The 20,663-nt window shown below is 36.2% G+C and overlaps 1 protein-coding gene across 1 annotated transcript in view; it reads right to left on the minus strand.

Moving 5' to 3' along the window:
- Positions 1-20,663, minus strand: part of XPR1 (xenotropic and polytropic retrovirus receptor 1) — a 92,238-nt gene that overhangs the window by 15,745 nt on the left and 55,830 nt on the right. Inside the window, exons 8-12 of the mRNA XM_032226405.1 lie at positions 17,990-18,177; positions 15,710-15,889; positions 14,406-14,571; positions 12,410-12,604; positions 723-889 (exon numbers count right to left, since the gene is read on the minus strand). Of these exons, the coding sequence (XP_032082296.1) occupies positions 723-889; positions 12,410-12,604; positions 14,406-14,571; positions 15,710-15,889; positions 17,990-18,177 (896 nt within the window). The remainder of the gene's footprint in view (positions 1-722; positions 890-12,409; positions 12,605-14,405; positions 14,572-15,709; positions 15,890-17,989; positions 18,178-20,663) is intronic.

The following is a 20,663-nucleotide window of genomic DNA, read 5'->3' on the forward strand; positions in this document are numbered from 1 at the left end:
CTTAACCAATTATTAGGTTCCAGACATGTTCAAACAAACCCAGGATCATCTCTAGAGCACCCGGTTATTGCTTTATGCCACTAAGAAGTGGGGATGGGAGGAGATGACCAGTGAAAATGTGTGCATGTTTGAGAAACAGAAACAGAGAAAATGAAAGAGAAAATAATTAGCTGCTAAGGTGATGGAAGAAAAATTGAAATTAATCTTCTTGCTCTTTCAGAACTAATTCTTCATGTGAGTATCTACTTATTTTTGATCCTCCAACTATGTTTCAGCTTAATCAGTTCTCCGTTTCAAAACACATTTTTAAAGATAGTGTCTATCTACAATCTAGATTAGGGGTAGTCAACCTGTTTATACCTACCGCCCACTTTTGTATCTCTGTTAGTAGTAAAATTTTCTAACCGCCCACCGGTTCCACAGTAATGGTGATTTTATGAAAACCTAATGAAAATGTTTTTAAATAATGCTATGACATTTTTTAAAAAAGTCAATTAAATTTAAAAAAAGGAAAGTGCTTCAGTATTGGACAAAACCCCTACCGCCCACCATGAAAGCTGGAACGCCCACCAGTGGGCGGTAGGGACCAGATTGACTACCACTGATCTAGATAATGCTCAGTTTAAACAGAAACTATTAGCAGAAGCTTGGCTTCAGCACGCACACTTAACAGTTGCAGTCTCTCATAACCATTTCCAAATAAACACTGTCCATATACACACTTTTTGTGGGTATACAATCTCTTCCCGGAGGAAAGTATTTTCACCGGCGTTCTTGTCAAAAAGACCCCAGTCCATCTTCAAGTCCCAGATAAGAGTATAGCAGGAACTAATGAAGTAGAAGACAATCCACAAATAGAAGAATACTTGGTAGTCGTTGTGTTTTTGAACTATAAGAAAGAAAAACAGTAATGTTAAACAAGAGTATATAGGACACACTTCACTCCATAAAATGGAATTTAGTTAATCATGTCTCAGATTACTTTTGGCAGTGGATGGTATTTTATATAAGTGCAAACCCCTATAACACTGCATTTAAAGAAATATTACGTAGTATCTCCTTTCCACATCTATAAAAAGCCTTGATTATTCACATCTGAATAACCACTTAGATTCTTATTAGAGTATAGTTGGTTAAAAGGAAGTTACCTTTACATGCTACAGGGAAGGATTACCAATGACATTCTGAACCCCACCCCACAAAGGTCATAAACACTCATCTTTGTACAGTGTGAGGATGTATGTTTATTTTTCTTTAAAGGATGAGGATACTAAGAGTTTCAGTGTAGCTCTGCAATTCATTATTGTGTTCAAATATTTTAAATTGCTTACTCCTCCCAAGAATACATATTATTTGACTGTCTCAACCTTGTGTTCAACAGGCTTCAGTGTGTGTTTGTGTGTCTGTGTGTGTCTGTGTTTTTAATGATAACAAGATGGTGGGGTTATATACAGTATGTCAGTATCTGATTACAACTGTGGAGCATAAGCAAGATTGAATAATAATGAATGAGTACAGAATAGCAATAAGTTCATAACAACGAATTAAAAGTTTAAAATTACATGCAGATCGTATTTTTAAGGCGAAACTACTCTCCAAAAAGGAACTTTATTGCCTAGGTTATTGGAAGAGTGTTCTGTGCATGGCTGAGACTAAAATAGCACTTTTGAGCTTGAATAAACAAAAAAATAGTTATGTTTGGGGAAAGGCATTCCAGTAAAAGAACTCCATTCCACCTATGAAATGTGGTGATGGCAGAATTGGGATTTGGACTTGCTTTATTATCTCTGGACCAGGATGGGTTGCCACCATTAATGGAACTATGTATTCTGAATTTTGCTAGCATTTAACATGGCTTTTGATGGTTTACTAAACCTATGAAACAACGTTTAATTTATTTGCCAGCTATCTTGCAATGGGGCTACTCTAAGTGGCTTACAATAATAAAAAGGAAGAAAATGAAAGACATGTAAACTGTACACAATGAGAATACATCAATATGATATCCAAAATGATGGACAGGTGGAGAGCAGAGCAAAGGCGGGGGAGGGGGTCTGCCATCAATCCAACAGTCACCTTCAGCATGGACCTCCCCCATTTGGTCCCTAGGCCAAGGAGCAGAACTTTAGGCTCTTGCAGAAGGATAGGAGGCTTGTGTTAGATCTTATCTTAAGAGAGTAAAATGTATGGGAAACCTGATTTAAATAATCATACCGTTAGTAAGAAATAATTTATCTGACAACAAAGTATTTATCTGAAACAGCCAGATACTTTCATGGATAGCTTGATAATAAGAAATTGTGTATGTGAAATATGTTAAGAGAAACATATTGCATAAATGCAGATTGCTTTTGTTACTGTAACCAATAAGGATGCCATTCAAATTTTCTCCAGTAGATGGAAATGGATGCTTTCACATACAAAATATGTAACTCAATGTTGCACACACACACAAAAAATCAAATAAATAAGAATATCATCAATCCACTTAGCAGTTATCTACCAGGGTATTTTACAATAAAGAGTGAATAGAGATGGTATCCCTGGGGGAAAAGGGGAGCTTGATCCTTTTTTTGCTTTTAGACTAAATTCATGAAAATAATTCAGATGTAGTAAGGATTACTTTAAATTCTACGTATAGTAGAATTTAAATTAATACAGGATACTTTTTCCACTAAAATATATATTAAATATTTGTCCAATATTGTTTCATCTAATTTTCCATATGCATTTACATTTTACATTGTAAAGTCTCCTCTATAACGTATCTTGGGTACATGTTTTCATATAATTAATACAAATAATACAATAGCAGAGTTGGAAGGGACCTTGGAGGTCTTCTAGTCCAACCTCCTGCCTAGGCAGGAAACCCTATACCGTTCCAGACAAATGGCTATCCAACATCTTCTTAAAGACTTCCAGTGTTGGGGCATTCACAACTTCTGGAGGCAAGCTGTTTGCTGTAGTTTTTGTGTTTCCCTTCCCTTCCTTGGGTTTGTGCGCCGCCCTGAGTCCCGCTGGGAATAGGGCGGCATATAAATAAAATGAAAAAAAAAATTATATAGAGTAGAACCTCTGGTCACAAATGCTTCTGACCACAACCATATCGGGTTCCAACCAAAACATTCACAATTTTTTTTCCGCAACTAATTTCACCTTCAGCACCATTTTTTTGTAAGTGCCAAATTTCCAAAAATAGGTTCAGGTCACAACCAAATTGGGTTGTGATCAAAGTTAGGGAACAAATTATGGTCGTGACCAGAGGTTCCACTGTAGGCAGAAGATAGCAAGTTTCTCTCAAGCTTTAATTGCTAGGTTCTTCACAAAAATTCTGCCACACAAATGCCAGTCTTTACAGTCCCTCTATGTGAACATGTAAACATTGAATAAATAAATATTTAAGTGATTTTTTTGAACACATAGCATAAGTATTTAAAATTCAGTTGATATCAGCTGAAAAAAAATTTAAATCATTCTTTTGCATCAATTGGTTTGTATAACAATAAAGTCCAGTTAAAACAGGGTCTGCACAGGATAAAGAATAAGGATAAAGAAATGTGTTAGGACAAAAACTAAATGTATTTAATCCTCCCCACATATTAAAACAATATCCTTCTAATTCATTGAGAATTACTTTTCAGTATCAGCTTTTGGAAGTGTTCTGAGGTCTACAGGTTGTCTAATCCTAAAGCAAAATTATCCCAAATAAGAATTGGGGAGTTATGGTAGAATTTCATGTATAAAGATATATTTGTTTTTGATTTTGTAATCATAAATCTCAAGTAACAAATGTGCCTGTTCCACTGAAACAGACCAAGACACCGTATTAGACCTTGTAGCATTTTTCATAAATTGGCATATTTACCATCTTGATAATTTATAATAATGTATTCATCGTTTATCTGCTTAACATGTAAGTTTTACTACCAGAATGTTTTAGCCATAATATAATAACCTCAAACTTTAAAGATTAATGTTAACAGCTTCATTCACAATGATCAATTATAATATATGGTTATGTGTACAATGGAGTGATCTCCAGAGTGCCAGGATTTCAAAATAGCTTTTCTTCTCTATATGCATATGGGGAGCAATAAAAGCTTCAGTTTCACTGAAATATTGTTTTTAAAAAAGAAATCAGAAGCTATGGTTTAAAATAAACCTAGCTTCCCTAAACAAACCATAAAAACAATGCTAACATGAAGTAGACTTATTTAGAAACTATCTACAATTAATTTTAAGCCATAAATCTGGTTTACACATTATGCTAAGCCATGATACAGCGTATCTATTCTGAAAGGGAGGGAGCTTAGTTAATATGGAACACACCTACTATTACCTACCACTATTATGAACATAACTATTATAACTGCTACAATTATGCTTATTCCTGTTTTATTGCTATTAGCGGCTGCATGTATTTCTTTCAGAGAAAAGAAAATTGAAGGGTAGATGCTACACTGCACAAATTCTTGGTCATACACCTAAATTTAAATTATGGCTTACTATTATACGCAAGTCCTGTGCAGGTCTGTTCATTTTCTTCCTTTGCACATGACAAAATTAATATAGATCAATTATAAATCATTTAGAATAATTTAACAGCAATGAACAGATTTAATTAGTTGCAACTAGAAACTAAAACAAAGCAAGCTAAATTGTCCTATGGTTCTCAGACCCCGTATTTTTGGAAAATGTCAAAAATGAAAGCTGAAAAATAAGGTTAGCTTTGCTTGGCTATTGTATTAGGTATTTAATACTGGGTTTCCATTTTATAACTCTTAAGTAAAAGTAGATAATTTTGGAACCACGTGCTGTAAGAGAGAATCTATCTCTATCTATGATGATACCCTAGCCATCATGGGATGTAAACTACAATCAAAGGTGTCTGAAGTGCCCACAGGAAAACAAGGCAAATATTGAAGGAAGCATCTAAAAAGGGACTTAATATGAATGGCTAGACGAATATGAACAAAATTACTGAACTTTTAAGACAAGATCATAGGAGCACTCCTCAAAACTTTTACAAAATACTTTTATAAATGTTATCACAAACTTGTCAATTTCCCAAAGAGCCAACATTTTTCTGTCTGTCCCAAAAACTTTTGAATATGTAAAGGATCTAGAATTCAAATGATCCATTCTCCACACATATTTAAATTATTTTCAAAAATTGAGAAAGAAGAAAAATAAGGAGACATTCAATTGTTCTGGCAGAATCAACATTTTCTTTTGCTGGATCCTTAGGCCACAGCTGTCCTCAGTAGCGATCAGGAAACTATGTTTTCTGTAAAAATTTTACAGTGGAACTATTGAAAAAACATATAATCACAAATAAAGAAATCACATACGATTTCCAAGAAAAATCTTATAAAAAGGTATCCATTCCTGATCCATTTGGTCTCACCTTCTGAATTTTTTGTCTACAATACCCTTAACTTCTCTCTCAATATTCATGTTTCTAGGATTCAGTTATCACCTTTATTCTCCATTGTTTTTCCTCATTGGTATTCAAGAGATGTTCCAAAATGATGTTGCTTTAGGCAAGCAATTATATATCTCAATCTCCACTAGCGAATCCTAACAATTCTTTTCAATGCTGTTCAGAAAATCAGAACATTGGTATTCCAAATAGAACCCTCAAGCATTACAATTCTCTTTTATTGGTAAGAAATAAGCCATGGTACATGCACTTATAATGTCTGTCTGTATTAAAAAAAACACAGAACTTCTACTCGAGGACTTTCATGTACAAAGACATTTGAAACTAAGTCAACATACCGAATAAAATAGTTGTAGGAAAAGCTGTTGTGTTTAATTCCTGTCAACTATTACCAGTTTAAAATGCAGCAAGATAAGGAATATTTTCTTATCTCTTTCAAAATAGTGCTTGTTCCTATGGGATTTCTCTATGAAATTTGGGAAATTTCATTCTACTCCTATGGTATAATAAAATTTTACTGTAACATTTCTAGTTATGTTTTACATATTTAATTCATTTTATATAGTTATTATTCATGTTTCACAAAACATTTTAACTAAAAGAACAAAACAGTTGTTTGACGTTTTAAAGATGTGCATCTTAACACCTATGTCTGATGCATTGGACTAGTTTAATAACAATATTAACAATATATTTGCTACTTCTAAATTGCTAGAAAACTAATAATGTAATATTTAGTAATTAAACTAATATAATAGGGATTCGCTGCGATTAGAATTCTGGGAACCAGAGGTAATCCTTGAGTTATGACTATAATGGAGCCTACCCATAATGGTTGTAAGTTATAATGTTAATGATGTTCTAAATGTTTTTATTGTTTTTTGTGATGGTTGTTTAACAACCTTTGCAATTGTTAGACAAATGCCGCGGCTTTTCAGCAAACCAATGGTCACTACGGGTGTGATTTTGCCAAAAAAATTGAAGTAACTACTGCTTTTTAGAAACTGTCCTAAAATCTGATTACACAACCTTATGACACAGCAAATGGCCATAAATGCAACTGTGTTGCTGAGCTAGTTTCTTCTTGTATCTTGCTTGCTAATAGTTCTAATGATAGTAGAAATAAGGGAAGATTTCTTTATTGAACACAGGATTTAGCAGTCACATCAGGCCGTTGAAAGTCTGAGCAGGCAGGAGAGATGTTTGCGTCCATTTAAGCTTCCTTAAAATTCCTTCATTCATAATTCCTTCATCTCTTTTTTATGGCAGGAATGGGAACTTTTCCATGAAGAAAAGTCTTCTGCTTTTCTCATTTTTTCAATTTCTATTGGTACTTGAATTTTTATTTTCTCAGCATTTTTGCTTTTCTGCCCAGGTAATTCTCCCAAATTAGGCAGAAACCTTTCTACCGTTTAACCATTTCTACCAGTGAACAGATGGTTAACTGATATTAACTTCATCAAAATCAGAAGTAGTTTTAGACTATAATTTTGAAAAGAAATTACACCTGAGTGTACTTTTTTTTACAGAGGTTTACATGCTGCCATTGCTCAGCAATTATTTTGGAAGACTCAGTTTGTCAGAAGGTTTTTGCAATAAAAAGTTCACTCTTCTATATTGGACAATCACACAAATGTGATTCTTGATTTCTGAAACATGTAAAAATGCATCAAAATACAAGTCGAAAAAGGTGCAAAAATGGAGGTATTCCTCAAGCTAACAATTGTCTCTCAAGTCTAATAGAATACATGTATAGTTTACGTTGGATATTTTAACAAGGCAAAAAAGTAGCACAAGTGAGCATCACAAATTATAATGTTCCCTCAACAAAGTATAACTTTTTATGTGATTTTTCCTTCTAATTCTTGTCACAGGTAGACCTTGCTTAGCGACTGCCTTTTTTGCTGGCTATTTGAAGTTATGATCTCATATTTATGACTATGCAGTATCCCCATCATCATGTGATCACCATTTGGCCACTTCACTAACAGGCATTTACAGCCGTTGCAGCGTCCCATAGTCATTTTATCGCCATTTGTTTGCTACACAATGAGCTTGCAACAAACAGAATCAATTGGAGAAAGCAGCAGTGAAATTGGAAGTTACAGTTATGTAATATCTTGCATGCCTGATTTGTTTAACGACTCATGGCAGAAGTGAGGTCATAAATCTATTGTGGTCACGTGATGTTTCACTTAGTGACTGTGAGGTTAAGAGATAGATCTGCCTATCCCAACTGTAGAATCCCAACTTCTATGCATGCAGAATCATTTCTATACTGCAGACTGTTAACATTGGATTTACTGCCAATGAATGTTTACTGTTAAATTATCTAGGAAAGTCAAACAATATATTCTGCTCAGTGTAACTGAGAGAAAAATAATCAATGCTGTTTGCTATCAAAAACTGGCACAGAACATAATGGCTATGATAAGCTTTCTGGGAGGGCCGGTCATTGTGGTTTCTGTTAAATGTTGAGCCATGATAGTGAGACCAAGATAACTGAGAGGTTATCAAAAACTGCCTTAGTTTTAAAATTGCTACAGACTGCCTGATTCAATAACTATCTTGTGGAAACCTTCAAGTCAGAGACTTTGTACATCCAAGCTATATCCAATTTAATTTCAAATTAGGCTATCACATTCTCAAAGCTAAACTGGGAAGCAAAGCATATATAAAACACCTAAGAACAGACATGGTAGAGCTGTCAATTTTGACTCATTCATTTAAAAAAAAGGCTAAATTGGGTAAATTCTTATTAAAAAGGAAAGGAAAGCCATTCTCATCTATTTCTATCTTGGGAACCTTGGACTATATATTCTGCAGTGTAATCAAAGGTGGATCATTCATTATTTCTTTATTTCATCCCACAGACTTCCACACCTACTTAATCTCTCTCTCGCTCGCTGGCTCTCTTTCTCCCTCAGGGATTCTGTCTTTGGAATACAGCCAGAAATGTCAACATCAAAAAATCAATGAAGGAAAACAAGCCCATCAAAAGAGTTGTAATATGTTGAAGCAGCTTCCCCACAAAGTGGTATTCATTTCCAGCATGGAAGCTTAGCGGCTTCACTTCTTCCTGAAATTTAGCAACTGGCATATAAGAGCATAGGAGGGATAAGGCCAGTAATGGGGGTAGGAAGGTTTAAAAAATAATGAATATTTTGGTTGCCATGACAACCATGACAGATCTCTTCTTTGGCAGAATTCCGACAGTAAGTGAACTGCTTCCTCCCCCATCCCCATCCGTCTTTTTCTTCAAGTGAATATTCTTCAGAAACACACATCAATTCTAAATTCCAAAGATGATTCCTGCCATTTTCTGCTTTTTTTTTTCCTAGTCATTTATATATCAATCCCTGGAATATCTATTTATTTGAGCATGTTATCATCTCTAAACTAATTTCAACATTAAGTTTTACTTAAGCAAAAGACGAAGGAAAGAAAAAGAAAATTTAAACACATTTTTGAAAGATACATTCTAAGAAAGAGAATTTCAGTTATAACAAAATCAAACTGTTGTTTAACAGATAGCAATAGTCATTCCTAAAGAAGAAAGTTTCCAAAGATTTAACATTATTAATAACTAAATTAATACTCATAGGTCTTTGGTCTTTGAGTGCTTATACTTTGTAACTGAAACCAAATCTATTTAAATTGTAAGTTTAACCTCCCATGATTAGAAAGAAAGATAAATGATATCATCTCCTGACTACCATAAAATTGTTCACATATAGTCACATGCTTAACCAATTCTCATAACATCTTTGGTTATACTAATTTTACACCGTCTTTTATGCAAGTTTTTTGAAAGCCTAAGTTAAAAATTATAGAATGGAAGCAACTTAAAATTTACAAAAAAAAACCCTTTATCAAACTAATTGTGTTAGTTTTAGGCAATAATTTAAATATTTTTAAATAAAAAAACAGCCTTTGGTGATACTGCAATGGTGAGGAAATGGCAATGTCAAGATCCAAAATGTCAGCCAAACTCACCACATCTCAGTAATAAGAGAAAGGCACAAGTATTATTTTTTAGCCAGAACAACAAAAAATAAAGAATTATAAAAGTTACCAGGTTACATAAAATGGGAATGTACCATGTCCTTCTCTAAGGCGGTATGTCAGCTAATGGGATATGCCTCCTTTGCTGTTGTCACTTTGAAATGAGTCCCCCCCCCCCACTTCTGTTCAGATGGCCCAACTATTAGCCTTTCACAGAGCCATGAAGATTTGAATTTCCTTCTGAGTATTGAGATAATTGAGAATTCCACTGAGAAAATGTCTGTGATGCTCAACTATGTAGATATGTACAATCATGTTTCACTATTTTGATTTCTATTAGTTTTGACTTTGACTTATGGATGCAACCAAGAGTCATCTGATCAGTTGAATGGTCTTCAAATTTCTTTAAATAAATGAATTCTCATACTATAATTATTTACCTTATATTTATTTTATATTGGAATGTAAAATATTTATTTGGAAGATGTAGTAATAGAGAAATGTGGCTACTTATTTTCTTGAGGCCTGATAAAATCCAAGCACATGGAGAGTGAATATTGGTCATTTGCTTGTATAGAGAGACAAGTAAAAATTCAATTTCACAGAAAAAAAATATTTCACATGCTCTATCTTTGCCATTCATTATCCTATGTTAAACAATTTCTAATTCATGTTCATCTTTGCTGACTAAAAATATTTCCTTTATTTTCTTTTTATTAGAATGCTAAAGTATTATATAACCATTTATATAACTCTGGAATTAGATTTCTTTGCTCTTTCCAGAATTCCAAATAACTCTAACTATATAAAAAATATTCTCAGTATCTCATAAACAGGCCAGGCAAAGAAAGTAAAAAGCAAAGAAGGGGATGCAGATATTAGAAACTGTCTTCTTTATCTAATCATATAATTTTTTTCTATTCATTTTTCATGCTTTACTTTGGGGCTTATAGTAATTATAGAAAAGATTTTGCTTGCATTTCAGTATCTAGTTAACCCAAAAGTAAAGTTTTACTAAAATGAATGAAACTTACTTCTGGGTAGACCTGTATAAAAATGTAATGCCTAATGAATTTGGTCCAAGATGGTTGAAAACTGTTTTTTTAAGCCTCAAATACTATTCAGAAATAATCTGCCATACCAGGAATCTCTCTCTCTTCCTTGACACATTGTACATATTATTCTTACTGAATAAACAAGTCTTACAAACCCTTTCCCTACATTTTCCCATAATCTTTCTGAAGACAGGGTTCTTCAGAGTGTGCTGTGTTAGGCACCAGTGTTTTATGTTTCTGGAAGTAAGGAAAAACTAGGGTATTTCCTCTTAAAGCCCCACATATGCCTTCAAGCAGCAGCATCCACCATTCCCTTTTTCTCAAGGAAAACTTTTTTCAAATATTGTTAATTTTGATACAAATGTAATGCCAATATCCTTGAATTTGTATGTAAACATTTGGATTTTACTTTGAAGTTTTAAGTGTTGATTCTTCTTCACTATCATCAAATTGGGAAGATCTAGATTTCCATGTGAAGCCTGATGTTTATCTTATATAAAAAATATAAGTCAACTGAAGAAAATTAGAAGTTTACTGGGGTGAAAATAATAGAACAAAGTTGGCAGTTTTTCTATTCTGACATATAAGTGAAATATGTGCAAAAGTAAATAAATTAGTATATATATCTAAAATATTATATATTTAAAGTCACAACCCCTGATATGCCCAAATATGGGAGGAAGTTCACTACTTCCATTCTCTGTCCATCGGCTCGTCACAAGAGACCATCCAGACAGAAACCCAATATTTTTACTGTTGCCTTTTTGTTACATCAGCACAAATACAACACATCTAAAATATTAGTATATATTTTAGAATAGTATTAAACCTCTTGACTGGAGTAACAGTTGAAAGAGGTGGAGTTGGGGGAACATAAAGATGCTATAACTGCCTAAAATACTAAGTGCTTTATTCTTCTGTAAAAACAACTAAAGGAAATCACTGTGGTTTCTTACCACAGATATTTAGGAACACAATGGTTCAGAGATCTCAGTCTGCAGATTAATAATTTAAAAGCAATTTCCTATCGTATGTTTCTGTGTGTGTTTGTGTCCCTGTGTATGTGTGATCAATAGGTACTTTTCTAGAACTGGTTATTTTTCTTCACATTCATCAGACAATGATATATTTCAGCTTCATGCAGTAGGTTAGTGTACTGGTATCAGAAGGGGAATAAAATTACTAAATATTTTTTGAAATATTATAGATTTTATGAGCTAAACTGTCTTTATAATAAAAATATATTTGCATAAATCTTAAGAAACATTTAAAAATGGCACTGACTATATAAAAAGAGCAACTGATTTAATTGGAAACAATCAGAATCAATTTATAGGCCTAACAGATTTAAAATTAATTTTATAACTCCTCTTGCATATATGTTTATGGTACTTGCATTCTTATTTCATATTATGGAACCAAGGACGCATGCCTCCTCTGTCACAGCTCCTGTCCTCTGGAATAGCATCCACTCCATGATAGGGCATGGTACCCACTCTCTTAGGATTCCAGAAGGCTCTTTAAGACCTGGCTCTTCTCCTAAGACTAGGATATGATTGTTGTAAAGCTCCTATTGTGTTCTTCTGTTGGTGTAGCTGGGCTGTTTTTGGTCCAAGCTCTTATCTTTGAAGTTCTGTTGTTTCGCCTAACAACCAAAACTGGAACTGCTGTCATAAGTTGGTGTAGTCACTTAGCCTTGCTTAGCAATGGAGTTCCTGATTCCAACTGCCATCATTAACCAAGGATTGCTTGTGACTCATAAATGCACACTGTCAGCAACTCTATGAAATCTTGTGCTGGATAATGACCCCAGTAAAGTTAAGTAAGTAATTCTGAGAAATCTCAAATAAGATGGCACTTAAAAACCGAGACCCTGGATTTGTAAGCAAAGACTCCAAAATAATACCTTTGTGGGTGCTGTAAAGGGCTGCAAATGTCACCATAAAAAATGTGGTGGAGTATTTCCCAGCATTAACCAGATGGGGAAAGGCTCGCTTAGTATCACGGTATCGGCGCAGGCACTGGACAAATCTCAGCCAAGCAGGAATGCATTGAACAACTGCACGCACACCATAAGCATAGGTGTTGCAAATATGAACGCCTATAAAAAAAACATTTCAAAAGGTAAGAAATCTCTGGGAAAACGATATTAATTACAGACGAACAATTCCAGTTAACATTCCACAATATATATCAAATATTTTAACGTACCGAGGCACACATAACATATGTGTGTTCCACATTTTTTAACTATTTATTCTGTGGGCATGGCCTATTTTGTGGGCATGGCTTGACGGTCATATGACGGGTGGACGTGCTCAAATTGCAAAATGTGGTGAAACTCACTTAACAATGCTCTTGCTTAGAAACCAAACTTTTGGGCTCAATTGTAGTCATGAGTTCTCTTTCTTTTTCTTTCTTTCTTTCTTTCTTTCTTTCCTTCCTTTCTTGTGTCTCTGCCTCTCACTTTCTTTCTTTCTTTCTCTCTCTTTATCTGTCCTTTTTTCTCTCTCCCACCCTTCCTTCCTTTCTCTTCCTTTCTCTCTTTCTGTCTCTCTCTCTCTCCCCCCCCCCCTCAGTTATATTCGTAGATATATTCCATGAACTAAAACCAACGGCCAACAAATCCTATGATTGTCCTGTCATGCCCTGGCCATGGTTCCTGCCTTTTTACCAGAGCGGCAGAGAGGGCTAATTTCAAACGCCTTTTTTTCCTCTGCCGCTCGGCGGGTGACCTGTTGGGTGTCCGAAGCAGTGGTGGGTTTCAAATCAACCGCAGTGGCACCAATGCATGGCGGGGTATTTTTTCTTTCGCCAGCGGGAGAAGAAAAAAAGTGCTTCAGGAGGGCAGGCGCCAGGCGGATATCACAGGGCTGCTGCACATGTGCACCACCAGCCCTCCTGGAGCACTTTCTTCTTTCTCCCGCTGCCCGTTGGTGCTGCTGCAATTCATTTGCTGGGGGAACACGCCCCCGAAGGCAGGGTGTGCTCTGCCACTGCTGCTATCAGGCGCATCCATGCAGGAGAACTCCCCAGCGCGGAGCAGTTCCGGGACGGCGGGCCATTCTTCCTTTTGGCGGTATGGGGGCATGGCCAGGCCGTCATCGCTATCGATCCGGTCCGGTATGCCAGATTTTCACTACCTCTTCTGGCGTACTGTATCATACCAGGAGGAACCCACCTCTGGTGTGTTCAGAGATGAGGGAACATTGGAAAACGAAAACTGAGCAAATAAATACAATTCTTTATTTCCATCCTACTCTATCCCCAGTAAGAGATAATGAATAGCTATATACTAAATATTACTAAAACTCTCCTTGACATGACCTTTAACTAAGTGAAAGAGAGCATCATAAATTAACAATTTTTTAACCAAGATACCTCAAAGCTAATTTATAGAATATGTTCAAAATTCAGGATCCATTACAGCCAAGGGAATAAAATATGAGAAAGTTAGGCTGCTGAAGGTTGCTTCAGTGATACTGACTGTTGATGCACTGCTGGACTGCTACTGAGGCCACGTAATTTTCATTTCCAACGTTTTGAGACAATTTTCTAGCTAATCTCAAAATCTCCCATTCCCTCCCTCATTGAGGAGCAGAAGAGGAAACAAGAGAGGAGGGAAGAATTCTGATGCTCCCTGCCTGATTCCCATAAGGAAACTCAATGGGGAAGCTGGCAGGAACTCAGAAGTCACTCCGGCTCCCACTACTTTTTGCCAGTCCTGGGTCATTCTGTTTAGGTAAGGAAATATCTCTCAAACAATGACCTAATGGGGAAGGGGTTGTCTAGTGTATAATGAATGCGACTGTATGGTTGCATTGAATAAATAAAGCTCAAATTGGCTCAAACACACAGTACAATTTATATGGCGGTTACCAAATCTCTTCTCACTGACGTACCTGGATCTTCCAGCAATGCATCTTTAGCTTTCCACTGGAGCTCAAAACTATAGAAGCAGATCATGTATTCGAGGTCCATAAGTATTACAGCCAGACTATTAAGCTGGTCGGCGAGCCAAAAATCTGCAAAACCCACCTTATGGAAGGGGGCAGTGAATACCCGAAACTACAAATAATAATAATAATAATAATAATCAAATATAACATTGTAAAACTCAGACCCCAAAAGTTGAAACATTTTCTCTTAAATGGTAAAATTGCATTACAGAAATCATTCTATCATTTAATTTTACAAGGCAAATGTAGAAACTAAAGGACTTCTCAGTGCAATTCTATGTAAATAGCATGTCTAATTATTATAATCTCGGTTTGTCCTAATGCACAGAATGCAACAATCCAATGTCCTAGTTGTTTTGAACTTAAAACTCCCACTAGTTTAGTATGCATGACCAAAGATAGTGGACTGAGAGTGGTGATGCATTTAACTTTTAAAGTACTTTGATCACCTTCTCTATTTACTAAATTTAGAAAAAATAGAAAGTTTGCAGATAATATTGGACTGGGAATTTGCATTCAAATCTTGTTTTACATTTATTATAATAGGCGTTCAAATTAAAACTATTATAATTGGGAGTTTTGTAATTAATTTCAATAGGGAAACGGTTTAGTAATACTACAGCATTAGTTGACTGTAACAATTTCATAGAATTCTTTAGTGGATTATAAAATACTTTTTAAGTTGCATATCTTCAAGCATCAGGTTTAGGGAAACTATTTAGTACTAAAGATGACAGCGGAGGAAATGTTTGGTTTCGCACACTATCGCAGCTATAGTGGAAGAAATAGTAAAAACAGATGTTTTTCCATCTCAGTCCATTCTGCCTTCAGCTATGTGTTTCTCAAACTAGGCCATTTCATGCTCCATTTATCTTAGATTATAGTTCTTCCTGCATGGTTAGTTAGAACATCAACATCCAAATGCTAAAATGGCAACACCAAGATCTATAAAATACAAACAAGCAGAGGATAGAGGATTATTTATTGGATTTTTATCCCACCTCTTTACTTTGTAAGCAACTCAAGGTAGCAAAAATACATTATTTCTTCCTCCTTCTATTTTCTCCACAAAAACTTTGTGAGGTGAGTTGGGCTGACAGAGAAGTGACTGGCCCAAATTTACCGATGGATAAGCAATGGAGCCAGCCCATTTAACTAAATCTAAGAATATTTAATTACAATATTTTTGATAGGAAGAGTGATGAGATTGCCAGTTGCTGATGGATTTTAGCTAGATCTTGACTTACCAAGAGTTTAAGCAGCCAAAATCGAGACTTGTAGTAGAAGGTTTTTGTAGGATTGATAAGGAACAGCAGCATAAATCCATACAAGATAAGTGGGTTTGCCTGCATGGGAAATCCAGTGCTATCTCCATAGATGCATGCCAACAAACTCAGACACCATAGCATTCCAAGGAATCCAGCAATCTAGAAAAATTACATTTTAAAAAAATGCAAATTTAGCAGTTATGTACAGATAAGGCAGGACATAATACATATGAGGAATATATTCAGTATTGCATTACTTATTACTTTATTTCAGCTCCAACTCAAATTCTAAGTTTAAGTTTTAAACTCATATCTTTCAAGAACAAACTATATTTATTCATTAAATGTATATGTCACCCATCTCACTGTTGCCACCTATCTTATTCCTAAGTCAACTCTTTAAGTGGTTCTCGACTTATGATTGATCTCTTAGTGACCATTCAAAGTTACAACAGATGACCCCAGAGCTACTTACAACATAGCTTTGAAGTTCCAATGGTGCCCTCCACAGCCACAGTTCAATGATCACATTTGGGCACTTGGCAACTGGTCCACATTTATGACCCTTTGCAGTATAGCACAATTTTCAGCATTTTTTGTCAGAAACCGGCATTTACTTCTGGTTTCCGGCAAAAAATGCCCATTGGCTAAAATGGGTTCATTTAACAAATCACATTGTTCGCTACAAAAAAGGTTGTAAAATTGGGCAGTCCCATTGCAACTCATTTCATTACTGCCATGATTTACTACTGTGGTAAACTGATGATTACCTGTGTATGGAAAATGATTTCATCCATCAATACTAACACAATACTTTGAATAACAATTCTCAGTCTTCCATTTAAATTTCAGTAGATGAGTACAGGATGTTTTAGATTATAGTAGTAAGTGTGTCTATAGAATGCCCTTTCATGTAAGTATTAGATCATTTCACTTCTGCTGATATAAAGGCCTTTTTTAAAAAGAATTTTAATGGGAATCCATTAAAATATTTAATATTTCCAAAACAGAAAGGGACAGTAATAACATTTCTATTATTATACTGTAAGCCACCCAAAGTAATTGGATACAATATGGCCAGCAAATAAAATTTGCATATAAATAAATAAATAATTTTCAGTCATAGCCAATATTTAAATTATAGCATCATCTAACACCAAAACTTGTATGGGTAGAATTCTGTAGTCAGATGTTGAATTACCTAGTCCAGTGATGGCTAACCTTTTCGTTAATGCATGCCAAAAGAGCGTGCACGCACACCCATAATGCAATGTATGCATGACAACCCCAAACCCAACCCCTGTGCATGCGCACATGACCCCTGCGTGCACTCTATCCCCCACACATGCGTGTGTGGCCTCCTGTGGCCCCTGCACATGTGAGTGTGACCCCCCCGCAGCTGCCCTGCCGCTGTGCATGTGCATGCGACCCCTCTGCACTCCCCCCACGCATGCACACATGACCTCCTGTGCTCCTCCTGGCTTTTGCATGTGCACGCATCTCCCACATGCAGCCTGTCCCTGTGCATGCACGGCAGAGACCCAAAAACCAACTGGCCAGTGGGAGCCGTACGCATGCACGGTGGAGCTGAGATGGGGCAACAGCCTGCATGCCCTGAGAGCAAGCTCTGCATTTCACCTGTGGCACGTGTACCATAGGTTCACTATCACGGGCCTACTCAGCATGGCCAGTGATGTGAGATGCTTCCATTTTATAGAAAAATCTTAAAAGAAAACTTCCCAATAAATAAAACAATATAAGTGCCAAGGTTCCAAGTAGCATCCAAAAGTAAATCAGAGTCCAAGGCAAAGTATTGCTTGAAGTTCCAATTTGGTGGTACATCTGGGAAAACCCGAATCTGAAAGCTTCCCGGTTTTCCCCACCCAGATGGATGTTCAAGATCTTGCCCCCACACCCACAAGTCCATCACATGGTCCAGTCTTCCACTGCCATGCTGGCAGCTTCCACCCATCCAGTTCCGGTCAGGTGCAGAGGTGCAAAGACAAAGGATGACCTTAGTTTTCTAGAAAGAATTTTGTTATGGCTATATAGCATTTCACTCCTGCAATCCCCCTTTCCTTTTTCCCAAACTAGAAAATGCATAGTAGACTAATAGAAAATATGGCAGGCCAAAGATCCAAAAGAAAATAATAATAATAATATGTGTTTAGCTAAAATCTGTTAAATTGAATTTGTGAAGTCCTGCTTTTCAAAATAGGTACAGGAGCGTGTTAAAACACTTTGAATTATAGAACTTACCTCAAAAAGATGCTGATGGGATAAATTACTGCGGGGATTAAGCTCAAAGATGAGAACATGATTCACTCCAGCTTGCCTCCAGCCATATGTGTTAATGCCAAGGAGAAAAAGGAATTCTATCAGAAGAAAGCCCCCTCGATAGATTCTTATCAGTGGCCACACATTTGATGCATCCATTTTAAACACACCTATCAAGTAAAAGATGCAAATTAAACATATACAAAATGAACAACCTAGGAGAGATAACTAAGCAACTCTTTCTTTATAATAAAGGTGGCGCAGTGGTTAGGGTGCAGCACTGCAGGCCACTTCAGCTGACTGCTATCTGCAGTTCGGCGGTTCAAATCTCACCGGCTCAAGGTTGACTCGGCCTTCCATCCTTCCGAGGTGGGTGAAATGAGGACCCGGATTGTTGGGGGAGATATGCTGACTCTGTAAACCGCTTAGAGAGGGCTGAAAGCCCTATGAAGCGGTATATAAGCCTAACTGCTATTGCTATTGCTAAAGGACATATTATTCTCTCTGAATTTAAAATTCTGCAATAAATGATATCTAAAAGGCACACTTAATTTCAGCAGTTATGTTCCCTCCTTTATGATCAGGACAGAGTCAGATGATTCTCCACATTTGATGAACTACACTTCTCAGCAGGCTGGCCTAACCTGTGATGAATGCTGGGAATTATATTTCAGTAATATGTAGGAAGTTTCAGCAGGTAGCAACAGTGGGCTGATCTTGTCTGAATTTAGAAGGTAAATAGGAGCAGGCCTTGGTGCCATGATGGGAAATCACCAGAAATCATGTCCTGTTGGGCGACTGAGTTTTTTAAAACTGAGTCTCTGGAGCAACCAGGAGGCAGAGCTACAACAAAGTTTCAAACTCAGTTCCTTGGGCAGCAAGCTGAAGTTAACCCGAGCTTGGACACTCCAAGCAGCGCCTAGGAGAACACCAGTGTAACAGTAATAGCAATAATGTCCATATTGTTGGAAGAAATTAGCATAGTTGTGTCTGATGGTGCTTGAAGTCCTCTTTACCTTGTGATGCACTTTTTACCTAGGTGTACACAGAGCAAGTTTCCTTATCCCGATCGAAACTTGAAAGTGACTCAGACATGACTCTTCCGTTTTCATTTTACTACAATATATGCAATAGTCCTAGCTGCCGTGCATAAACAAAATGCTTCATTATGGCCATTTCAATGCAGCTGCCAGCATCAGCACAAGGATATAAAAGTTATTTCTCTTTGATGTTCCCTAGCAGTTGACACTAAGAAGAATTTAACCTTTGAGACAGACATTCCATACAATCCACATCATTAGTTGCTACAGATATAGGCTATCCACTTTTATAGCCAACCAAGATAATTCCTATTACTATCATATGGCAGTAAATCAAAGCTTGTTTATTTATATTCCACCTTTATTATTTTGATAAATAACTCAAGGCAGCAAACATACCTAATGCTCGTTCACCTCCTATTTTCCTCACAACAACAAATATGTGAGGTAGATTGGGCGGAGAGTGACTGGTCCAAAGTCATCCAGCTGACTTTCATGCCTAAGGTGGGACTACAATTCACATCTCCCAGTTTCTAACTTGATGCCTTAAACAGTAAACCAAATTGGCTCTCAATATGCATTTCTACCTAATAATAATGTTTTCTTTGATGACCTCAAGTTGTGACATTATAAGAGAGAAAACTGTTTGCTCCTTTTTCTTTATACCATTTATGTATTTACTTATTTATTTATCACCATATCCCATACGGACTCATTGCCATCAATAACAACAGCAAAACTACTTTATTTAAAAATAATACACATGCTGAGGTTTATAGCTAAATGCCCTTAATTTATTTAGTTAACATATCAATAATTTGATTACAAAACTATAGCATACAAAGTGATTTAGTGATTGATTGCAGTTTTTTTTCTAGCTGAAGGATACTACTAGGTGAAGTCTGTACTTAAAGTAAAGCAAATGCAACAATACAGGAGGGACAAGTGAAAATGTGAATTTATTTGGACAAAAAAGGTTTAAAAAGAGCATGATCTCAGAAAAATTTAAGAATTTTTTTTTAAAAAAATCAAAGAACAAGCACATAGCAAGTAAACTAAGGCAAAATATTTAGGGTAAGTTAAAATGATATTCTGGCAAGAGATTGTTCTGGTTTTGTCAGCTGGCAGTGACTATGTATTTTATAGTTCCTGAAATATCTGAAATAAAGATATAATAAATAACTTGATAATTGCCCTAGATTGTCTTGGCAGTTTTGAACAATTTCCAGGAAATCATGTGACAATGTGGAGCATGTTATGATGGCTCTAATTCCTATCACTAGCAGTCATCGTGGCCCATAGCAAGGGGTTATATAAAGTCAAAACATCTAGAGCTATGATGGTGAACCTAGGGCACGCGTATCAAAGGTGCAAATGCGTGGGGGCGGGGATGCAGGGGGGATGCACACGCATGTGTGGGGTGTGTCCGGGGGGTGCACTGTATTTTGGGTGTTTGGGTACGCACATGCGCATTCACACACGCACACACTTTGGGCACTCAGTCCGGAAAAGGTCACTAGAGGATACCAGGAGTTTAATTTTTAAAACTTTGCTTATAACTGCCACACACATCTTCCCAGAAATAGTATTCTGTATCTTCGATGTGATAATAAAAG

Source organism: Thamnophis elegans, chromosome 11 (genome assembly GCF_009769535.1).
Source record: "Thamnophis elegans isolate rThaEle1 chromosome 11, rThaEle1.pri, whole genome shotgun sequence".
NCBI lineage: Eukaryota > Metazoa > Chordata > Lepidosauria > Squamata > Colubridae > Thamnophis > Thamnophis elegans.